We start from the raw sequence: 20,634 nt of genomic DNA, 5'->3' as shown, positions 1-20,634 counted from the left end.
ACTGTCACTCATAGTGTCCTATTCACTGTCACACACAGTGTCCTTTTCACTGTCACTCATAGTGTCCTTTTCACTGTCACACATAGTGTCCTATTCACTGTCACGCATAGTGTCCTTTTCACTGTCATGCATAGTGTCCTTTTCACTGTCATGAATAGTGTCCTATTAACTGTCACACATAGTGTCATTTTAACTGTTACTCATAGTCTCCTTTTCACTGTCACACATATTGTCCTATTCACTGTTACACGTAGTGTCCTATTCACTGTCATACATAGTGTCATTTTCACTGTCACAGATAGCGTCCTTTTTCACTGTCACACATAGTGTCATTATCACTTTTACACATAGTGTCCTATTCACTGTCACTCATAGTGTCCTATTCACAGTCACTCATAGTGTCCTATTCACTGTCACACATGGTGTCCTTTTCACTGTTACACATATTGTCCTATTCACAGTTACAAATAGTGTCCTATTCACTGTCACACATAGTGTCCTATTCACTGTCACTCATAGTGTCCTATACACTGTTACACATAATGTCCTATTCACTGTCACACATAGTGTCCTAATCACTGTCACACATAGTGTCCTATTCACTGTTACACATAGTGTCATTTTCACTGTCACTCATAGTGTCCTTTTCACTGTCACACATAGTGTCCTATTCACTGTCACACATAGTGTCCTTTTCGCTGTCACATATAGTGTCCTATTTACTGCCATGCATAGTGTCTTTTTCACTGTCACTCAGAGTGTCATATTGAATGTCACACATCCTGTCTTATTCACTGTCACACATTGTGTCATATTCACTGTCACACATAGTGTCATTTTCACTGTCACGCATAGTGTCCTTTTCACTGTTACACATAATGTCCTATTCACTGTCACACATATTGTCCTATTCACAGTCACACATATTGTTATATTCACTGTCACATATAGTGTCCTATTCACTGTCACACATATATTTCTATTCACTGTCACGCATAGTGTCCTTTTTATTGTCACACACAGTGTCCTACTTACTGTCACACATAGTGTTCTATTCACTGTCACAAATAGTGTCCTTTTCACTGTCACACATAGTGTCCTATTAACTGTCACACATATTGTCCTATTCACTGTCACGCATAGTGTCATATTCACTGTCACACCTATTGTCCTATTCACATTCACACATAGTGTCCATTTAACTGTCACACATCGTATCCTTTTCACTGTCAAACATAGTGTCCTTTTCACTGTCACACATAGTGTCCTATTGACTGTCACACATAGTGTCCTTTTCACTGTCACTCATAGTGTCCTTTTTACTGTTACACATATTGTCCTATTCCCTGTCACACACAGTGTCCTATCCACTGTCGCACAGAGTGTCATATCCACTGTCACACATAGTGTCCTATCCACTGTCACACAGATTGTACTATCGACTGTCACACACAGTGCCCTATCCACTGTCGCACAGAGTGTCCTATCGACTGTCACACACAGTGTCCTATTCCCTGTCACACACAGTGTCCTATCCACTGTCGCACAGAGTGTCCTATCGACTGTCACACACAGTGTCCTATTCCCTGTCACACACAGTGTCCTATCCACTGTCGCACAGAGTGTCCTATCGACTGTCACACATAGTGTCCTATTCCCTGTCACACACAGTGTCCTATTCCCTGTCACACATAGTGACCTATCCACTGTTACACACAGTGTCCTATTCACTGTCACACACAGTGTTCTATTCACTGTCATACAGTGTCCTATTCACTGTCACACACAGTGTCCTATTCCCTGTCACACACAGTGTCCTATCCACTGTCGCACAGAGTGTCCTATCGACTGACACACACAGTGTCCTATTCCCTGTCACACACAGTGTCCTATGCACTGTCGCACATAGTGTCCTTTCCACTGTCGCACAGATTGTCCTATTTATTGTCACACAGAGTGTCATATTCACTGTCACACGTACATAATGTCCTAGTTACTGTCACGCATAACGTTCTATTCACTGTCACACATAGTGTCCTATTCACTGTTACACATAGTGTCCTATTCACTGTCATGCATAGTGTCCTTTTCACTGTCATGCATAGTGTCCGTTTCACTGTCACACATTGTACCCTATTAACTGTCACACATTGTGTCCTATTCACTGTCACACATAGTTTCCTTTTCACTGTCACTCGAAGTGTCCTTTTGACTGTCACACATAGTGTCATATTCACTGTCACACATAGTGTCCTATTTACCGCCATGCATAGTGTCCTTTTCACTGTTACACATAGTGTCCTTTTCACTGTCATGCATAGTGTCCTTTTCACTGTCATGCATAGTGTCCTTTTCACTGTCATTCATAGTGTCCTATTCACTGTCACACATAGTGTCATATTCACTGTCACACATAGTGTCCTATTTACTGCCATGCATAGTGTATTTTCCACTGTCACTCAGAGTGTCATATTCAATGTCACACATAATGTCTTATTCACTGTCACACATTGTGTCATATTCACTGTCACACATAGTTTCATTTTCACTGTCACTCATAGTGTCCTTTTCACTGTCACACATAGTGTCCTATTCACTGTCACACATAGTGTCCTTTTCACTGTCACACATAGTGTCCTATCCACTGTTAAACATAGTGTCCTTTTCACTGTCACTCATAGTGTCCTTTTCACTGTCACACAAAGTGTCATATTCACTGTCACACATAGTGTCCTATTTACTGCCATGCATAGTGTCCTTTTCACTGTTACACATAGTGTCCTTTTCACTGTCATGCATATTGTCATTTTCAGTGTCATGCATGTCCTCCGAAAACGGCGTATGGCTGCCTAAATGGCGGGGTAAAAAAACGGTCATACACGTAAAATTCCACTCGTGCAAAAACCACGAGTGTACGTGGGAGTTTCAGCCCACGAACGCAGAAGAAGAAGAAGAAGAAGAAGAAAGTGTCATGCATAGTGTCCTATTCACTGTCATGCACAGTGTCCTTTTCACTGTCATTCATAGTGTCCTATTCACTGTCACTCATAGTGTCCTTTTCACTGTCACACACAGTGTCCTTTTCACTGTCATGCATAGTGTCCTTTTCACTGTCACATATATTGTCCTATTCACTGTCACTCATAGTGTCCTATTCACTGTCACACACAGTGTCATTTTCACTGTCACTCATAGTGTCCTTTTCACTGTCACACATAGTGTCCTATTCACTGTCACGCATAGTGTCCTTTTCACTGTCATGCATAGTGTCCTTTTCACTGTCATGAATAGTGTCCTATTAACTGTCACACATATTGTCATTTTAACTGTTACTCATAGTCTCCTTTTCACTGTCACACATAGTGTCCTATTCACTGTTACACATAGTGTCCTATTCACTGTCAAATATAGTGTCCTTTTCACTGTCACTCGAAGTGTCCTTTTGACTGTCACACATAGTGTCATATTCACTGTCACACATAGTGTCCTATTTACTGCCATGCATAGTGTCTTTTCCACTGTCACTCAGAGTGTCATATTCAATGTCACACATAATGTCTTATTCACTGTCACACATTGTGTCATATTCACTGTCACACATAGTGTCATTTTCACTGTCACTCATAGTGTCCTTTTCACTGTCACACATAGTGTCCTATTCACTGTCACACATAGTGTCCTTTTCACTGTCACACATAGTGTCCTATCCACTGTTAAACATAGTGTCCTTTTCACTGTCACTCATAGTGTCCTTTTCACTGTCACACAAAGTGTCATATTCACTGTCACACATATTGTCCTATTTACTGCCATGCATAGTGTCCTTTTCACTGTTACACATAGTGTCCTTTTCACTGTCATGCATATTGTCATTTTCAGTGTCATGCATAGTGTCCTTTTCACTGTCATGCACAGTGTCCTTTTCACTGTCATTCATAGTGTCCTATTCACTGTCACACATAGTGTCCTTTTCACTGTCACTCATAGTGTCCTTTTCACTGTCACACACAGTGTCCTTTTCACTGTCATGCATAGTGTCCTTTTCAGTGTCATGCATAGTGTCCTATTCACTGTCACTCATAGTGCAGTGTCCTATTCACTGTCACTCATAGTGTCCTATTCACTGTCACTCATAGTGTCCTATTCACTGTCACTCATAGTGTTCTTTTCACTGTCATGCACAGTGTCCTTTTCACTGTCATGCACAGTGTCCTTTTCACTGTCATTCATAGTGTCCTATTCACTGTCACTCATAGTGTCCTTTTCACTGTCACACATAGTGTCCTATTCACTGTCACGCATAGTGTCCTTTTCACTGTCATGCATAGTGTCCTTTTCACTGTCACACATAGCGTACTTTTCCACTGTCACACATAGTGTCATTTTCACTTTTACACATAGTGTCCTATTCACTGTCACTCATAGTGTCCTATTCACAGTCACTCATAGTGTCCTATTCACTGTCACACATGGTGTCCTTTTCACTGTTACACATATTGTCCTGTTCACAGTTACAAATAGTGTCCTATTCACTGTCACACATAGTGTCCTATTCACTGTCACTCATAGTGTCATATCCACTGTTACACATAATGTCCTATTCACTGTCACACATAGTGTCCTAATCACTGTCACACATAGTGTCCTATTCACTGTTACACATAGTGTCATATTCACTGTTACACATAGTGTCCTATTCACAGTCACACATATTGTTATATTCACTGTCACATATAGATTTCTATTCACTGTCACGCATAGTGTCCTTTTTATTGTCACACACAGTGTCCTACTTACTGTCACACATAGTGTTCTATTCACTGTCACAAATAGTGTCATTTTCACTGTCACACATAGTGTCCTATTAACTGTCACACATATTGTCCTATTCACTGTTACGCATATTGTCATATTCACTGTCACACATATTGTCCTATTCACATTCACACATAGTGTCCATTTAACTGTCACACATCGTATCCTTTTCACTGTCAAACATAGTGTCCTTTTCACTGTCACACATATTTTCCTATTCACTGTCACACATCGTGTCCTTTTCACTGTCACTCATAGTGTCCTTTTCACTGTTACACATATTGTCCTATTCCCTGTCACACACAGTGTCCTATCCACTGTCGCACAGAGTGTCATATCTACTGTCACACATAGTGTTCTATCCACTGTCGCACAGAGTGTCATGTCGACTGTCACACACAGTGTCCTATTTCCTGTCACACACAGTGTCCTATCCACTGTCGCACAGAGTGTCCTATCCACTGTCATACACAGTGTCCTATCCACTGTCACACATAGTGTCCTTTTCACTGTCACACATAGTGTCACATCCACTGTTACACATAGTGTCCTTTTCACTGTCACTCATAGTGTCCTTTTCACTGTCACACATAGTGTCATATTCACTGCCACACATAGTGTCCTATTTACTGCCATGCATAGTGTTCTTTTCACTGTTACACATGGTGTCATTTTCACTGTCATGCATAGTGTCATTTTTACTGTCATGCATAGTGTCCTATTCACTGTCACACATAGTGTCCTTTTCACTGTCACTCATAGTGTCCTTTTCACTGTCACACACAGTGTCCTTTTCACTGTCATGCATAGTGTCCTTTTCACTGTCACATATATTCTCCTATTCACTGTCACTCATAGTGTCCTATTCACTGTCACACACCGTGTCCTTTTCACTGTCACTCATAGTGTCCTTTTTACTGTCACACATAGTGTCCTATCCACTGTCACCCATAGTGTCCTTTTCACTGTCATGCATAGTGTCCTTTTCACTGTCATGAATAGTGTTCTATTCACTGTTACACATAGTGTCATTTTAACTGTCACTCATAGTCTCCTTTTCACTGTCACACATAGTGTCATATTCACTGTTACACGTAGTATCCTATTCACTGTCATACATAGTGTCCTTTTCACTGTCACTCATAGCGTCCTTTTCACTGTCACACATAGTGTCCTTTTCACAATCACTCATAGTGTCATATTCACTGTCACACATAGTGTCCTTTTCACTGTTACACATATTGTCCTATTCACATTTACAAATAGTGTCCTATTCACTGTCACTCATAGTGTCCTATTCACTGTCACACACATTGTCCTATTTACTGTTACACATAGTGTCCTTTTCACTGTCAAACAAAGGGTCCTTTTCACTGTCACTCATAGTGTCCTATTCACTGTCACTCATAGTGTCCTATTCACTGTCACTCATATTGTCCTGTTCACTGTTACACATAGTGTCCTATTTACTGTCACACATAGTGTCATATCCACTGTCGCACAGAGTGTCCTATTCACTGTCACTCATAGTGTCCCATTCACTGTCACACATAGTGTCATTTTAACTGTTACTCATAGTCTCCTTTTCACTGTCACACATAGTGTCCTATTCACTGTTACACGTAGTGTCCTATTCACTGTCATACATAGTGTCCTTTTCACTGTCACACATAGCGTCCTTTTTCACTTTTACACATAGTGTCATTTTCACTTTTACACATAGTGTCCTATTCACTGCCACTCTTAGTGTCCTATTCACTGTCACTCATAGTGTCCTATTCACTGTAACACATAGTGTCATTTTAACTGTTACTCATAGTCTCCTTTTCACTGTCACACATAGTGTCCTATTCACTGTTACACGTAGTGTCCTATTCACTGTCACACATAGTGTCATTTTCACTTTTACACATAGTGTCCTATTCACTGTCACTCATAGTGTCCTATTTACTGTCACACACATTGTCCTATTTACTGTTACACATAGTGTCCTTTTCACTGTCAAACAAAGGGTCCTTTTCACTGTCACTCATAGTGTCCTATTCACTGTCACTCATAGTGTCCTATTCACTGTCACTCATATTGTCCTTTTCACTGTTACACATAGGGTCCTATTTACTGTCACACATAGTGTCATATCCACTGTCGCACAGAGTGTTCTATTTACTGTTACACATAGTGTCCTATTCACTGTTACGCATAGTGTCCTATTAACAGTCACACCTGATGTTCTATTCACTGTCACACATAGTGTCCTATTCCCTGTTACAGATAGTGTACTATTCACTGTCACACATAGTGTCCTATTTACTGTCACACATAGTGTTATATTCACTGTCATGCATAGTGTCCTATTTACTGTCACACCTGATGTTCTCTTCACTTTCACACATAGTTTCCTATTCCCTGTTACACATAGTGTACTATTTACTGTCACACATAATGTTCTATTCACTGTCACACAAAGTGTCATAATCACTGTCACACATAGTGTTCTTTTCACTGTCACACATTGTGTCCTTTTCACTGTCACACATAGTGTCCTATTCACAGCAATTGTTTGGTCAGAAATATACCTGTGTTTGAAGATCAGTCTTTCTTCTGCTCAAAAATGTGTTTCAAGAATCTGAGCAATGTTTGGGTATGACGCCATGCCTACCCCTTAAAATTGGCGTTTGTGGACGGCATGAATCACTTCCAACCGTCAAAACGGTGACTTAAGAATGATAGTTTGCATTTTTTACACAAAAAAGTGTATTTGGTGTCACACCTAAGACTTTAAAATTGGCAATCTAGTGGCTGCTCCGCCTGGCGTCATGCATTATGTAGGGAGGCCCACTGTCGTAAGCGTGAACAGACCACAGAAGGCCATTTTTAAAGTGCTGTAAACAGCTTCAAAATCAAGCAATGTTCTTATAATTTAGGTTTTTAATGTAAACCTAATTATAGAAACGCTGTGCAAAGTTTGAAGCCTGTTAGAAGTATACATTTGGAGGTATTGGACTGTAAAGCTTTCTCACAACTGGGAAGCTTGTGTACAGGGCGACAAATTAAAAAAAAAACCCATAAGAAATGACCTTTTCGGTTTTATTTTATAAAACAGATTGCAGCAAACACAAATGTATCATAGTTGAACCAATAAACGCAATAAAAAGGGTATTTATAGCCGATTGCAATTGTAGGCTATATAGACGTTATTACACTAAATTTAAGAAACGCGGAGCAAAAGAACAAGCCATTTGAGGTGAATACCAGAATGGCATTGTTCAGCCACGAGATTGGAGCAACCCATGCATCTCTCCAGAAGTTTGGAGCAGTTTTGGGGATGCCAGCCCCAGTTTTGACGAGCTTCCAAGCAGCTGATAAGCGGGTTACTGGTATGTATTATTTCATCCTTTGAGAACTTTGCAAAGATTACGCAATGGTTGTTGATGTTTTGTTGTTGTTCTGTTGGTGTGTGTTGTTCAGGTGCACTGCAAACTAAAACACACATTCACACAAGTGAAACTTGCTTGTTGTCATAACTCTTGTGTCCATCATCCGTTTGTATTGCATAACATGTGAGATAGCAGTACTAGCTGGTTATATTTACACGCTTCAAGTCACTTCTGAAAATCTTGTTCACATGATCATTGAAACTATTCACAACTAACTGCACACACACACACACACACACACACACACACACACACACACACACACACACACACACACACACACACACACACACACACACACACACACACACACACACACACACACACATACACACACATTTCTTTTTCTCAGAACAATTGTTTTGTTCAAGAAAGTTCGGGGAGGGTAGTGGTCCTATTTTACTGTTTAACACTAGGGCTTTAAGCTCATGATCAAAATAGATCATATCAGGTTTACACAAGCTTTTGTGATCTTAATACTGAAATGCAAACAAAAGCACACACAAAAGCAATCAATGAATATCTAATATGACACAGCTTGCGATGTAGTATTTTGTTTAACCTACATATAGTATACATGTACCGTAAAGTACCTTGTAAGCGCCCAGTATCGAGTAAGCGCCCACCCCCCATTTTTAGTCCAAAACCGTGCATAGGGTATGGTACCTTGTAAGCGCCCACCCTCCACTTTACACCATTGAAATCAGGAGAAATAAAAATTCCGCACTTGATCTGCTAGTTTTGTGAATGATTTCCCTTTCTTGTAAACCCTATCAAACGCCTGCAAGTCAATGATTACAAGATGCCGCGGATAAAATCGTACACCGTTGCATTTAAGTTGTCAGCTCTTGACTATTTGGATAATAACGCCAATGGAAATGTGTCGCAAACAGCAAGTGAGTTTGGGGTAGATAGAAAAAGGATACGAAAATCGCGAAAGAATCGCGATACCCTGTTACGTCACCAGGCCGGAAAGGAAACTGAAGAAGAAGCTCTCTCTCTCTCTCTCTGATCTCTCTCTCTCTCTCTCTCTCTCTCTCTCTCTCTGTGTCTCTCTCCCTCCCTCTCTCTCTCTCTCTCTCTCTCTCTCTCTCTCTCTCTCTCTCTCTCTCTCTCTCTCTCTCTCTCTCTCTCTCTCTCTCTCTCTCTTTCTGTCGAAAACAGTCTTCGGCCAAGTAAAATAGACTGCTGCCCATATCCAGAAGACGGCACCTCTGCAGACAAGAAAAGGATGCGACGACATTTGTCTCCCCAAGCTCTTCTAATGACAATACGAACAAGAAAAACAATGGAAGATGTAAAAAGAAAGAAGATATGATTACGAAGTGATCAAAGATCACATTTCTTACTGAAAACTGCTCGTGCATAGGGTGTAGTACCTAGTAAGCGCCCACCCCCTACTTTGGGTCGGAATTGGTGCACAGGGGGGGTGGGCGCTTACAAGGTACTTTACGGTACTTGCATGCTTTCTGCTCCCAAATTGAAGAAGCATCTTACGAAATGAAAGTTCTCAAAATTCTCCCAGGGATAAGAGCAAGTGAAAAAGTGGTTCCAGAATGACAATAGTCTAACTGATTTTGTCATAATGAGCAGTGGTAAATTATATCCCTGCCAGGACTTGCTTTGCAGGAAATACCAACATGTGAATATATGATTTATTTATTCTGTCTTTCTTTATTTGGTGTTTAACGTCGTTTTCAACCACGAAGGTTATATCGCGACGAATTTATTTATTACATAGGTGGTCTCTTTCACATCTGTAGAATAAAGAAAAATTCTGATTTTGTGTTTACTTTTCAGAAGCTGAGGTGGAGGCTGGAGAAGAGGCCCTTTTTCAAAGTGCCAACCACATCCGCAAGGCATACGCCGAGGTCGACCCAGACCCGCAGGAGACCATTGCCATCACGGTCTTATTTGATGGGACATGGCAGAAGAGGGGCTTCACTTCCCTGTACGGAGTTGGGGTCGTCATTGACGTCCTTACAGGACTGGTTGTGGACTTCCACGTGATGTCCAAGTATTGCCATGCCTGCAAGCTTCAGGAGGCGCAGAACCTTCCACGTGATGTCCAAGTATTGCCATGCCTGCAAGCTTCAGGAGGCGCAGAACCTTCCACGTGATGTCCAAGTATTGCCATGCCTGCAAGCTTCAGGAGGCGCAGAACCTTCCACGTGATGTCCAAGTATTGCCATGCCTGCAAGCTTCAGGAGGCGCAGAACCTTCCAGCTGAGGAGATGGAAGCCTGGCGTGCAGCCCATGCTCCAAAGTGCTGCAGAAACCATCATGCTTCAAGCAAAGCCATGGAGCAGGAAGCCACCAAGGTGCTGTGGGGTAGGTCAGTCAGGTCACATAATTTTCGCTCCACCGAAATGCTGTGTGACGGGGATTCATCGGCCTTCAAAGCTGTGGTGGAGCTGGACCTTTACCCAGGTGTGCATGTCGAGAAGTTAGACTGCATCAACCATGCACATAAACACATGGGTAGTGCCCTCAGGAAGCTGACCAAGGATAAGCGATTGGGTGGCAAAGGAGTGGGGCGCCTTACAGAAGGAAAATGCGACAGCATGCACAATTATTATTGGGGGGCCATCATTAACAATCTGTACAATATCGACAGGATGCGTTCCTCAGTGTGGTCAACCCTCTTCCACTGCATGTCGACAGATGAGAGGCCATATCACCACAGGTGCCCTTCCTCTCCTGACACCTGGTCCTTCTACCAGAAAGCCCTCATCTCTGGCGAAGAGCCTCCAGCTCACAAGGACAACGCCTGCCACACCTACTTGGCTCCTGAAGTCGCAGAGAAGATGGTGCCTGTCTTCAGGAGGATGTCAGATGAGGCTCTCCTGAAGAGAATGCAAGATGGGGGGACACAGGACACTAACGAGTCCCTGAACAACCTGGTGTGGCTGAGGTGCCCCAAGACCATCTTCATGGGCAAAGGGCGTGTAGACGGTGCAACCGCAAGGGCAGTGGCGGTGTTCAACGAGGGGGCCTTCGAAATCACCCGAGTCCTGAACTCTCTGTACGTGGACCTCGCACAGTCCACCCTCGAGTCGCTGGACAAGAGGGACCGACGCAGAATTTGCCAAGTTCACGCTGCTGCCACTGCACATGCCAGGGACCAGCGCAGGGACTACGCCCGCCAGCGTCATGTAGCGGTCCGAGCCGAACATGCGCGGGAAGGCCAGGTCTACGGCCCTGGGATGGCCTAACAAGAACATTTTGGCAAGTGCCAAGCTCAATGGCAAACCAGAAATGGGCATACTCATATGCATATTGCTAATGACATATTACCACTATGACCTTTAAAACAGTGATTAATATTTTTGTTTTGTTTTGTTGTATGCTGTTTTCCTTCTTTCTATGTTATTCAGTAAGACTTGATTTTGTTGATGAAACTGTGCATACATCTTGAGTATGTTATTTTCTTCAATATGTTCAGAGCGCATTGTGGAATATGTGCGTGTGTAAGAAGTTAAATAAATTGTTCGGCCGTTTTTTCATGAAATTCAACATCACTCATTGTTATCACTGATAGAGACATCCAGATTCACCTTCGTCAAATGTTCGTGAGTTCCAATCTTCGCGAGTTTGTTGAAGTGGTGACGTCACATCCCGTCACATTCCATCACGCTCACCACTCTTTAATTTCGGTCCAGATCTACGCGAAGTTTTTCGTGCGCGTTTGTCTGTTTTTCAAAAGAGTGATGCCCCCTGTTGATACCAAGTTATCGCCCCTATCTGTTACCAACTGTAAGCAACATGGCGGAAACAGCAGCGAAAATTGAAGGTACGTCCATTGTAATCGTGTAATGCCTGTTTTGAGCAAGTTAGATTGATATTGTTTGGTCAAGTGTTTGATGATTTATTTTCTCTATCATACCCTTACAAGTTACAGGATGAAATCGATCATGTTTAGTTAGTTCTGGTTCTGGAATGGAAAAGTTGCAGGGGCCAATTTTGGCCATCGTCGTAACTGTAAGTGGGGCAGCGCTCCCTATCAATGCAAAACTAGCTATCTACTTTAAAACATGGTTAAAATGGGGTTCTGGGGGGAAGTTTAGAACACTCCCGATTTGCCAATCGCCGTGGAGAAGGCGTTGGCAGTTCTGATGTGTGTTGTGGTGTCATTGAGATTGTAGCAATTTTCAATGTCCAAATCCTTGGCGGAAGATTTTAGCTCATCTGTGTTATGGTTTGGTTGATCCATTCTTGCAAGGATAGTGGAGGCAGAACAATAGGAGGCTTGGACGCACGTTTTATTCCACCATCTTGAATCAGGGGAAGGGAAGTTACTCCACGAGTACAGATACATATTAGAAGTAGTCTCCCATTTAGTTATCTTGGAAATTATACTTAGAACATTTAGGACAAAATGTTACATCTCCCTTTTTTTCAAATGAGCATTTTCATAATGCGTTAAGTAAACGCTGGACTAGAAAAACTTGTTTTAAGCGTTGACATTACTATTCATATGATAACACTTATAATTGGTTATGCAGAATAGATTACAAGATGTTCTGATTGCACTGATAATTGGTTAGGCACAATCAAATAATTCACATACAAATTGATGCGGGCTGGTAACGCCCTACAGGGTATTTCACCTGAGTATTTTGGCACACTGTAACACAACCCTAGTGTATTGTGTATGCGTGTTTGAAAGTATGTTTGTTGTCTATTCTTCACTTCTTCCGAAGAATAATGAATCACAGGTTTCGTAGGAGTCACATGTCCATTTTATCAGGAGCCTTAATGCGACGGCCTGACTTGGTGATGTAAACACCGTGTGTTGGCGCGGTTGGTGCAACATCAGGTGGGATGTCCGACAAGGTAGTTGGTGTTGGGCTGATGGTCTCTGGTGGTAGTGGTGTCGTCTTCTTCAAGAAGCTGCGGTTGCGACGGTAGGTGCTGCCATTGCTGGTTTCAACCACAAATAATCGCAGTTCGCTGCTCTGTGCTGTGATGGTGGCAGGCTGCCACTCACTGCCTTTGGCGAGTTGGACCTGTACTGTTTCGCCGAGCTTCACTGGTGGTAGCAGTTTGGAGCCGCGGTCGTAATACTGCTTCATTTTGGCCTGTTTCTCTTCACGTCTGATGGTGATACCCGCATCGGTGATGGTCTTGGGTTGCAGATGCTGCTTCGTCGTTGGCAAGATAGAGCGCAGTCGTCTTCCCATCAGAAGTTTGGCTGGGGAAGCTATGTTGTCCACTGGTGAGTTGCGATATTCGAGTATGCCTTGCAGAGCACTGGCTCCACTGGCTTTGGCCTTGGTCATGATGTGTTTGACCGTTTGGACTGTTCTCTCTGCCAGGCCGTTCGACTGGGGATATCCAGGGCTGGAGGTAACATGTTGGAAGTCCCAGGTAGTGGCGAAGTTCTCGAACTTTGCTGCTGAGTACTGTGGGCCGTTGTCGCTCACAAGTGTCTCAGGGATGCCGTGTCGAGCAAAGTGTGCTGACAGTTTCCGTATGACGGCAGATGAAGTTGTTGAGTGCAGCTGGTTGACTTCAAAGTAGCGGCTGTAGTAGTCGACCGTCACGAGGTAGTCTTTTTTGTCCCAGGTGAAGAGGTCGGTAGCAACTTTTTGCCATGGTCGGGATGGGATGCTGTGGGGTACAAGAGGCTCCTTGGGGTTTGCTTTCTGGTGTTTATTACATATATGACAGGAAGCGACAAGTTGGTGTATGTCTGTCGACATGCCTGGCCAGAAAAGAATCTCTCTTGCTCTTTGTTTCGTCTTTTCAATCCCGAGGTGGCTGGAGTGTATATTTCTGAGCATGTCGGGACGAAATGACAGTGGGATGAAGATTTTCTCTCCTTTCAGGATGATGCCGTCGATGATAGAAAGCTCGTCTCTGAGACCATCTCAGATACTGGGTAACAGAAGTGGTACACAAGTTTAAAAAAAAGAAATTGCAGAAAAACTGATGAAATGGTTTATAATTATAATAAAGAGCAGTTCGAAAACGCGTTCCGCATTTATAACTTTTTTTTTTTTTTAAATTGCAGATTGACGGAATTTCCGTCAGACTTATTTTCAGATTGACGGGCTAGTTTCACCCATGTACTATTCAATGAAATGTATTGAGGGTAGCAAGCAATGAATCGTACACGCATCCGATTGTGCATCGTTCGTCACACTGGAAACACAGAAAGCTGCAGTGCCGAAGGGCAGTCATGTTCAAAATCGTCGCTTATTTTAAGCAATATGCGCCATCGGCTTCAAATACTGATTGAAACTTATTTATACAACATTGAATTATTATTTACTGATCATATTTTGGTTCCAGCAAGTCCAGCAGTTTCGCAACACGCAAATAAAACAGAGTAGAACGGTGCAGATCACGTTTCGTCACAGGAACGAAACCGGAAACGACCCAGTTTACAATCCGAATTTCTAGTCCATACGGGTCAGATCTTAGCTATTTTTATAGCTGACCTCGTTCTCGCATGCTATGTGTGCGTACTGGAACAGGCTTTCGAAACCCGTCTCGTGGTAGTGTCAAAAATAGGCCGCGATCACGTTCGTAACATACGGAACCGAAGCGAAAGTTCCGCCAGATAAAAGCGTCCTGTGCAATGATTTATTAATCTGCGCATTACTGCAGATTACTAATCGAAAGTATGACATTTTGCACATGATTTCAACTCCCACATAGCATGAGTTTACACAGGTGAGGTGACGTGTCTTCATGATTGTGAGAGGGCCCCCTCTGGACACGAATGTGACGAACGAATGTACTTTTTTTCCCCTTCGCTTCTCTTGAATACCCTAAGTCAAAAAACATTTTCTTTAATGCCTACTTCAAAATGAACTTACTTTACAACTTCAAGTGCTCTTTTACGGTTTTAGAGCTCTATGATTTTTGCCTCAGCTTTTTAACAAAGATGCGTGGGGTCTCTGTGTCCCGCTTTTCAGCGCCATTTTGACACCTATTTCCAAAGTTTCTACGTCTATAATAAAATAATGATTTACTTTGCACATAATCAAATGTCATTTTTGACTCACATGCGAAGCAAAAGTGAGTCTATGTACTCACCCGAGTCGTCCGTCCGTCCGTCCGTCCGGCCGGCCGGCCGGCCGGCCGGCCGGCCGGCCGGCCGTCCGGAAAACTTTAACGTTGGATATTTCTTGGATACTATTCAGTCTATCAGTACCAAATTTGGCAAGATGGTGTATGATGACAAGGCCCCAAAAAACATACATAGCATCTTGACCTTGCTTCAAGGTCAAGGTCGCAGGGGCCATAAATGTTGTCTAAAAACCAGCTATTTTTCACATTTTCCCCATTTTCTCTGAAGTTTTTGAGATTGAATACCTCACCTATATATGATATATAGGGCAAAGTAAGCCCCATCTTTTGATACCAGTTTGGTTTACCTTGCTTCAAGGTCAAGGTCACAGGAGCTCTTCAAAGTTGGATTGTATACATATTTTGAAGTGACCTTGACCCTGAACTATGGAAGATAACTGTTTCAAACTTAAACATTATGTGGGGCACATGTTATGCTTTCATCATGAGACACATTTGGTCACATATGATCAAGGTCAAGGTCACTTTGACCCTTATGAAATGTGACCAAAATAAGGTAGTGAACCACTAAAAGTGACCATATCTCATGGTAGAAAGGGCCAATAAGCACCATTGTACTTCCTATGTCTTGAATTAACAGCTTTGTGTTGCATGACCTTGGATGACCTTGACCTTGGGTAGGAAAAATGTTTAAAGCAGTTCTTAGTGTATGATGTCATTGCTAGGTTTAGTTATTTGAGGTCAAGCATGTGAGTCGTATGGGCTTTGCCCTTCTTGTTAGATACTAGAATGTATATACAGTGATCCCACACTGCCTATTTTAGACACCAGAAAGCGTGATTGAAGTAAATTGCAAAATTACAGAGGCACCTCAACAATTTGCGGGTGTTACCCAGTATCTAAGATGGTCTCACCTGTAATTACAACATTCTAGGATGTTCTGAGGACACTCTTGGCGTTGTTCAGGCCAGCCGTTTTGAATAGCTGCCTTTAGTTGATGGAGCTCTTGGTTTTGTTGTGTAGCCTCGCGTAATTTCTCCATCTTGGTGTCACTGATTGGAAGGTTCTTGATTACAGAATGCACCTGTACGTTGAGGTCTTCGGAGACGTCGTCGCCAGGTTCGGCGGGAATGAATTTGCACGACAGTGTGTCCGCAACAGGGATGTTCTTTCCCGGAACGTGTACGATTTTCAGGCTGTACTTCTAAAGCTGTAGAAGCATGCGCTGAAGTATGGGCGGTGCAGCTGCTAGGGGCTTCTTGGTGATACTCTCTAGTGGTTTGTGGTCGGAGTGGACGATGACTTCACGGCCGTAGAGATATTGGTGGAATCTGCGACAACCGAAACGAATGGCGTACAGCTCCTTCTCAATTTGAGCATAGTTATGTTCTGTTTGGGTCAGTGCTTTCGACGCGAAGGCTACAGGGTTGTTGTCTTGGAATATTGCAGCCCCAAGTCCAAACTTGCTGGCGTCTACCTCGAGTCTGACTTCCTTCTTTGGTTCAAAAAAGGCGAGACCTGACTGGTGATTATGTTCTTGACTTTCTGTAGTGCCGTCTTTTGCTGATCATCCCAAATGAACTCTGCGTCTTCTTTGAGAAGATCGCGCATCAGCTTGGTTGTCTCAGAGAGCTGTGGTGCAAACTTTGCCAGGTAGGTGATCATACCTAGCATGGTCTGGAGCTCCTTTTTGTCGTTTGGTCGAGGCATGTCGATATATACTGACTCTTCATCTTCTTCCTCCTCTATGGTGTGGACCTTCTCCCTTTTCGTTTTGGCGAGGCAGACTTTGGCAAAATGGTTTTGTTTCTTGCAGAAAAGACATTGTTTTCCAAAGGCTGGGCACTCTTTTCGGCCATGTTTTCCTCCGCAGTTTCTGCAGTTGAAGGTCTGGTTTGGTCCGCTCTGCCGGTGGCTGTTATGGGGACTCTGTTTTTACATTATTTTAGTCAAGTTTTGACTAAATGTTTTAACATAGAGGGGGAATCGAAACGAGGGTCGTGGTGTGTGTGTGTGTGTGTGTGTGTGTGTGTGTGTGTGTGTGTGTGTGTGTGTGTGTATGTGTGTGCGTGCGTGCGTGTGCGTAGAGCGATTCAGACCAAACTACTGGACCGATCTTTATGAAATTGTACATGAGAGTTCCTGGGATTGATATCCCCGAACGTTTTTTTTTTTGTTTTGATAAATGTCTTTGATGACGTCATATCCGGCTTTTCCTGAAAGTTGAGGCGGCACTGTCACGCTCTCATTTTTCAACTAAATTGGTTGAAATTTTGGTCAAGTAATCTTCGACAAAGCCCGGACTTCGGTATTGCATTTCAGCTTGGTGGCTTAAAAATTAATTAATGAGTTTGGTCATTAAAAAAACTGAAAATTGTAAAAAAAAAAATTTTTATCAAACGATTCAAATTTACGTTCATCTTATTCTCCATCATTTGCTGATTCCAAAAACATATAAATATGTTATATTTGGATTAAATACAAGCTCTGAAAATTAAATATATAACAATTATGATCAAAATTAAATTTTCGAAATCAATTTAAAAACACTTTCATGTTATTTCTTGTCGGTTCCTGATTCCAAAAACATATAGATATGATATGTTTAGATAAAAAACACGCTCAGAAAGTTAAAACGAAGAGAGGTACAGAAAAGCGTGATATCCTTCTCCGCGCAAGTACTACCCCGCTCTTCTTGTCAATTTCACTGCCTTTGCCGTGAGCGGTGGACTGACGATGCTACGAGTATACGGTCTTGCTGCGTTGCATTGCGTTCAGTTTCATTCTGTGAGTTCGACAGCTACTTGACTAAATGTTGTATTTTCGCCTTACGCGACTTGTTTCTTTCTGATGAAGTCAATGGATTCTCCGCTTGCTGCCATGGATGCAAGGTGCTTTTTTGTGATCTCGTGTGTAGTGGCAATGGAGATGGCTTTCTCCATGGTGAGAGTGTCACCCTCTGTGAGGAGTTTTTCTCGAATTTTTGAGGAGCGAATACCCCCAACAATTTTGTCTCGGACCATTTCGGCGGAGTTTGTGTACTCACAATCTTTGACAAGGTTGCGTAGGTCAGTAACAAACTTTTCAAAGGTTTCGTCTTGCTGTTGTTTCCTTTCCTGAAATATGTACCGACCAAAGACTGTGTTCTTCTTTGGTGCTACGTGATCACTGAATTTGTTCATCAGAATGTCTATTTTCTTTTTGTCGGCATCTGCCAGGCCCCAAGAGTTAAATATCTCGCGTCCTGTTTCACCTGCCCAGATCAGTAAATAGGCACACTGTTCTTCCTCTCCAATTCGTTTCAGTGGCCCTTTGAACACTGATTAGTTCTGAGTGGTCTCGGAATTTTCGCCATTCCTCGTTGAGGTTCGTTGATGTCCAGTTCATTGACGGGTTCAGCTGTGGTGAAGCCATATCTCTTTTCCTTCGTTCCACTAAACCACGTTATGTCTAGTGATCAGGAAAATTGAAGTTTCAACTCAAGAACAAACGTGTAGCGTGTGTCAGTCCTTACATTACTTTCAGAGTATCGCAAGGGGTCTGCCACAGCTGTTTGCTATGCTCTATGAGTTGTGAAGGACCTATGGTTGATGGTCGAAGCGGTGCTTTGACGCGCGGGTAACCTAGATATCGGAGTACGCGAAACGTAACCGAGCGCGGTAGACCGGCAACTAAAAGTAGCTCTGGGTGCTTACTTGTCAATCAGTGAGTTAAGCGTGGTTTGCTGGTAGCTCCTCCGATGAGTCAGGCTGATTCTGACACCATGTTATGGTTTGGTTGATCCATTCTTGCAAGGATAATGGAGGCAGAACAATAGGAGGCTTGAACGCACGTTTTACTCCACCATCTTGAATCAGGGGAAGGGAAGTTACTCCACGAGTACAGATACATATTAGAAGTAGTCTCCCATTTAGTTATCGGGGAAATTATACTTAGAACATTTAGGACAAAATGTTACAATCTGCACTGTGCAGTATTACATTTAGCGCTCTGAACTTTGCACATAGATTTATAGATTAGGTAGTGGTCAAGGGTTAGTCACTTAGGGTCAGAAGGATGGTATTTGGTTAGTGGTCTAGGGTTAGTCACTTAGGGTCAAAAGGAGGGTATTTATTTCGTGGTAAAGGGTTAATCACTTAGGGTCAGAAGGAGGGTATTTGTTTAGTGGTCAAGGGTTAGTCACTTAGGGTCAAAAGGAGGGTATTTGTTTAGTGGTCAAGGGTTAGTCACTTAGGGTCAAAAGGAGGGTATTCGTTTAGTGGTCAAGGGTGAGTCACTTAGGGTCAAAAGGAGGGTATTCGTTTAGTGGTCAAGGGTTAGTCACTTAGGGTCAGAAGGAGGATATTTGTTTAGTGGTCAAGGGTGAGTCACTTAGGGTCAAAATGAGAGTATTCGTTTAGTGGTCAAGGGTTAGTCACTTAGGGTCAGATGGAGGGTATTTGTTTAGTGGCTTAGGCCATTTAAGGTCAGCATAATTTTCATTATGATGTAGAAGTGAACAGCTCAGATCATGGGTCAATAAAGTGTTACACAGATGGTCAAAATTAAAGTACAAGATATTGCACTGGAAGTGGAACTACACTGTTGCTTAGTGTCTGTATGAAGCTACAAGGTGAAAATAGAAAAAGAAATGTTTCTGTAACCGGTGGTTATTGCAGTTATTAAATTTAATTATGCGGATTCGTTTACACCTCAAGTCGTGTAAATAGTGTTGCGGATTGGCTTACACCTCTGAAAACGGGGGTATGATTCTGTAACCGGTGGTTATTGCGTGTTGCGGATTGGTTTACACCTCCGTTGTTTATTTATGTCGTGTTAATAGTGTTGCGGATTGGTTTACACCTCCGTTGTTTATTCATGTCGTGTTAATAGTGTTGCGGATTGGTTTACACCTCCATTGTTTATTTATGTCGTGTTAATAGTGTTGCGGATTGGTTTACACCTCCGTTTGTTTATTTATGTCGTGTTAATAGTGTTGCGGATTGGTACACCTCCGTTGTTTATTTACGTTGTGTGAATAGTGTTGCGGATTGGTTTACACCTCCGTTGTTTATCTATGTTGTGTTAATAGTGTCGCGGATTGGTTTACAACTCCGTTGGTATGATTCTTTAATATTGCAAATAGGGGTATGATTCTTTAATATATTTAGATTGACTGCTGCATTTTTCATGGTATGTAAAACTACGCAAGATAGGTTAGCAACGCCGCAGTATGTAATGCGAACTAATAGGCAGTAATATTAGTCTTGTCACGTCACAAGGTGATTGTTTTGCAGATTGGTTTATCACAGGGAAGCAGGACTGAACAGAAAGTGCTGCCACATTGGCACAATTAGGTGTC

General features: G+C 42.5%; 2 protein-coding genes across 2 annotated transcripts in view; both read left to right on the top strand.

The window, feature by feature from the left end:
* The window catches only part of LOC138946559 (uncharacterized), a 77,184-nt gene that overhangs the window by 16,120 nt on the left and 40,430 nt on the right, over positions 1-20,634 (top strand). The window lies entirely within an intron of this gene.
* Positions 7,502-11,467, top strand: LOC138946750 (uncharacterized). Its single transcript, XM_070318153.1, has 4 exons — positions 7,502-7,527; positions 8,029-8,192; positions 10,053-10,297; positions 10,463-11,467. The coding sequence occupies exons 1-4, from the start codon at positions 7,502-7,504 to the stop codon at positions 11,465-11,467; spliced, it is 1,440 nt and encodes a 479-aa protein (XP_070174254.1).

The sequence above is a fragment of the Littorina saxatilis genome, linkage group LG14, assembly GCF_037325665.1.
Source record: "Littorina saxatilis isolate snail1 linkage group LG14, US_GU_Lsax_2.0, whole genome shotgun sequence".
In the NCBI taxonomy this organism is placed as follows: domain Eukaryota; kingdom Metazoa; phylum Mollusca; class Gastropoda; order Littorinimorpha; family Littorinidae; genus Littorina; species Littorina saxatilis.
This window is presented reverse-complemented; position numbering and strand designations above follow the sequence as displayed.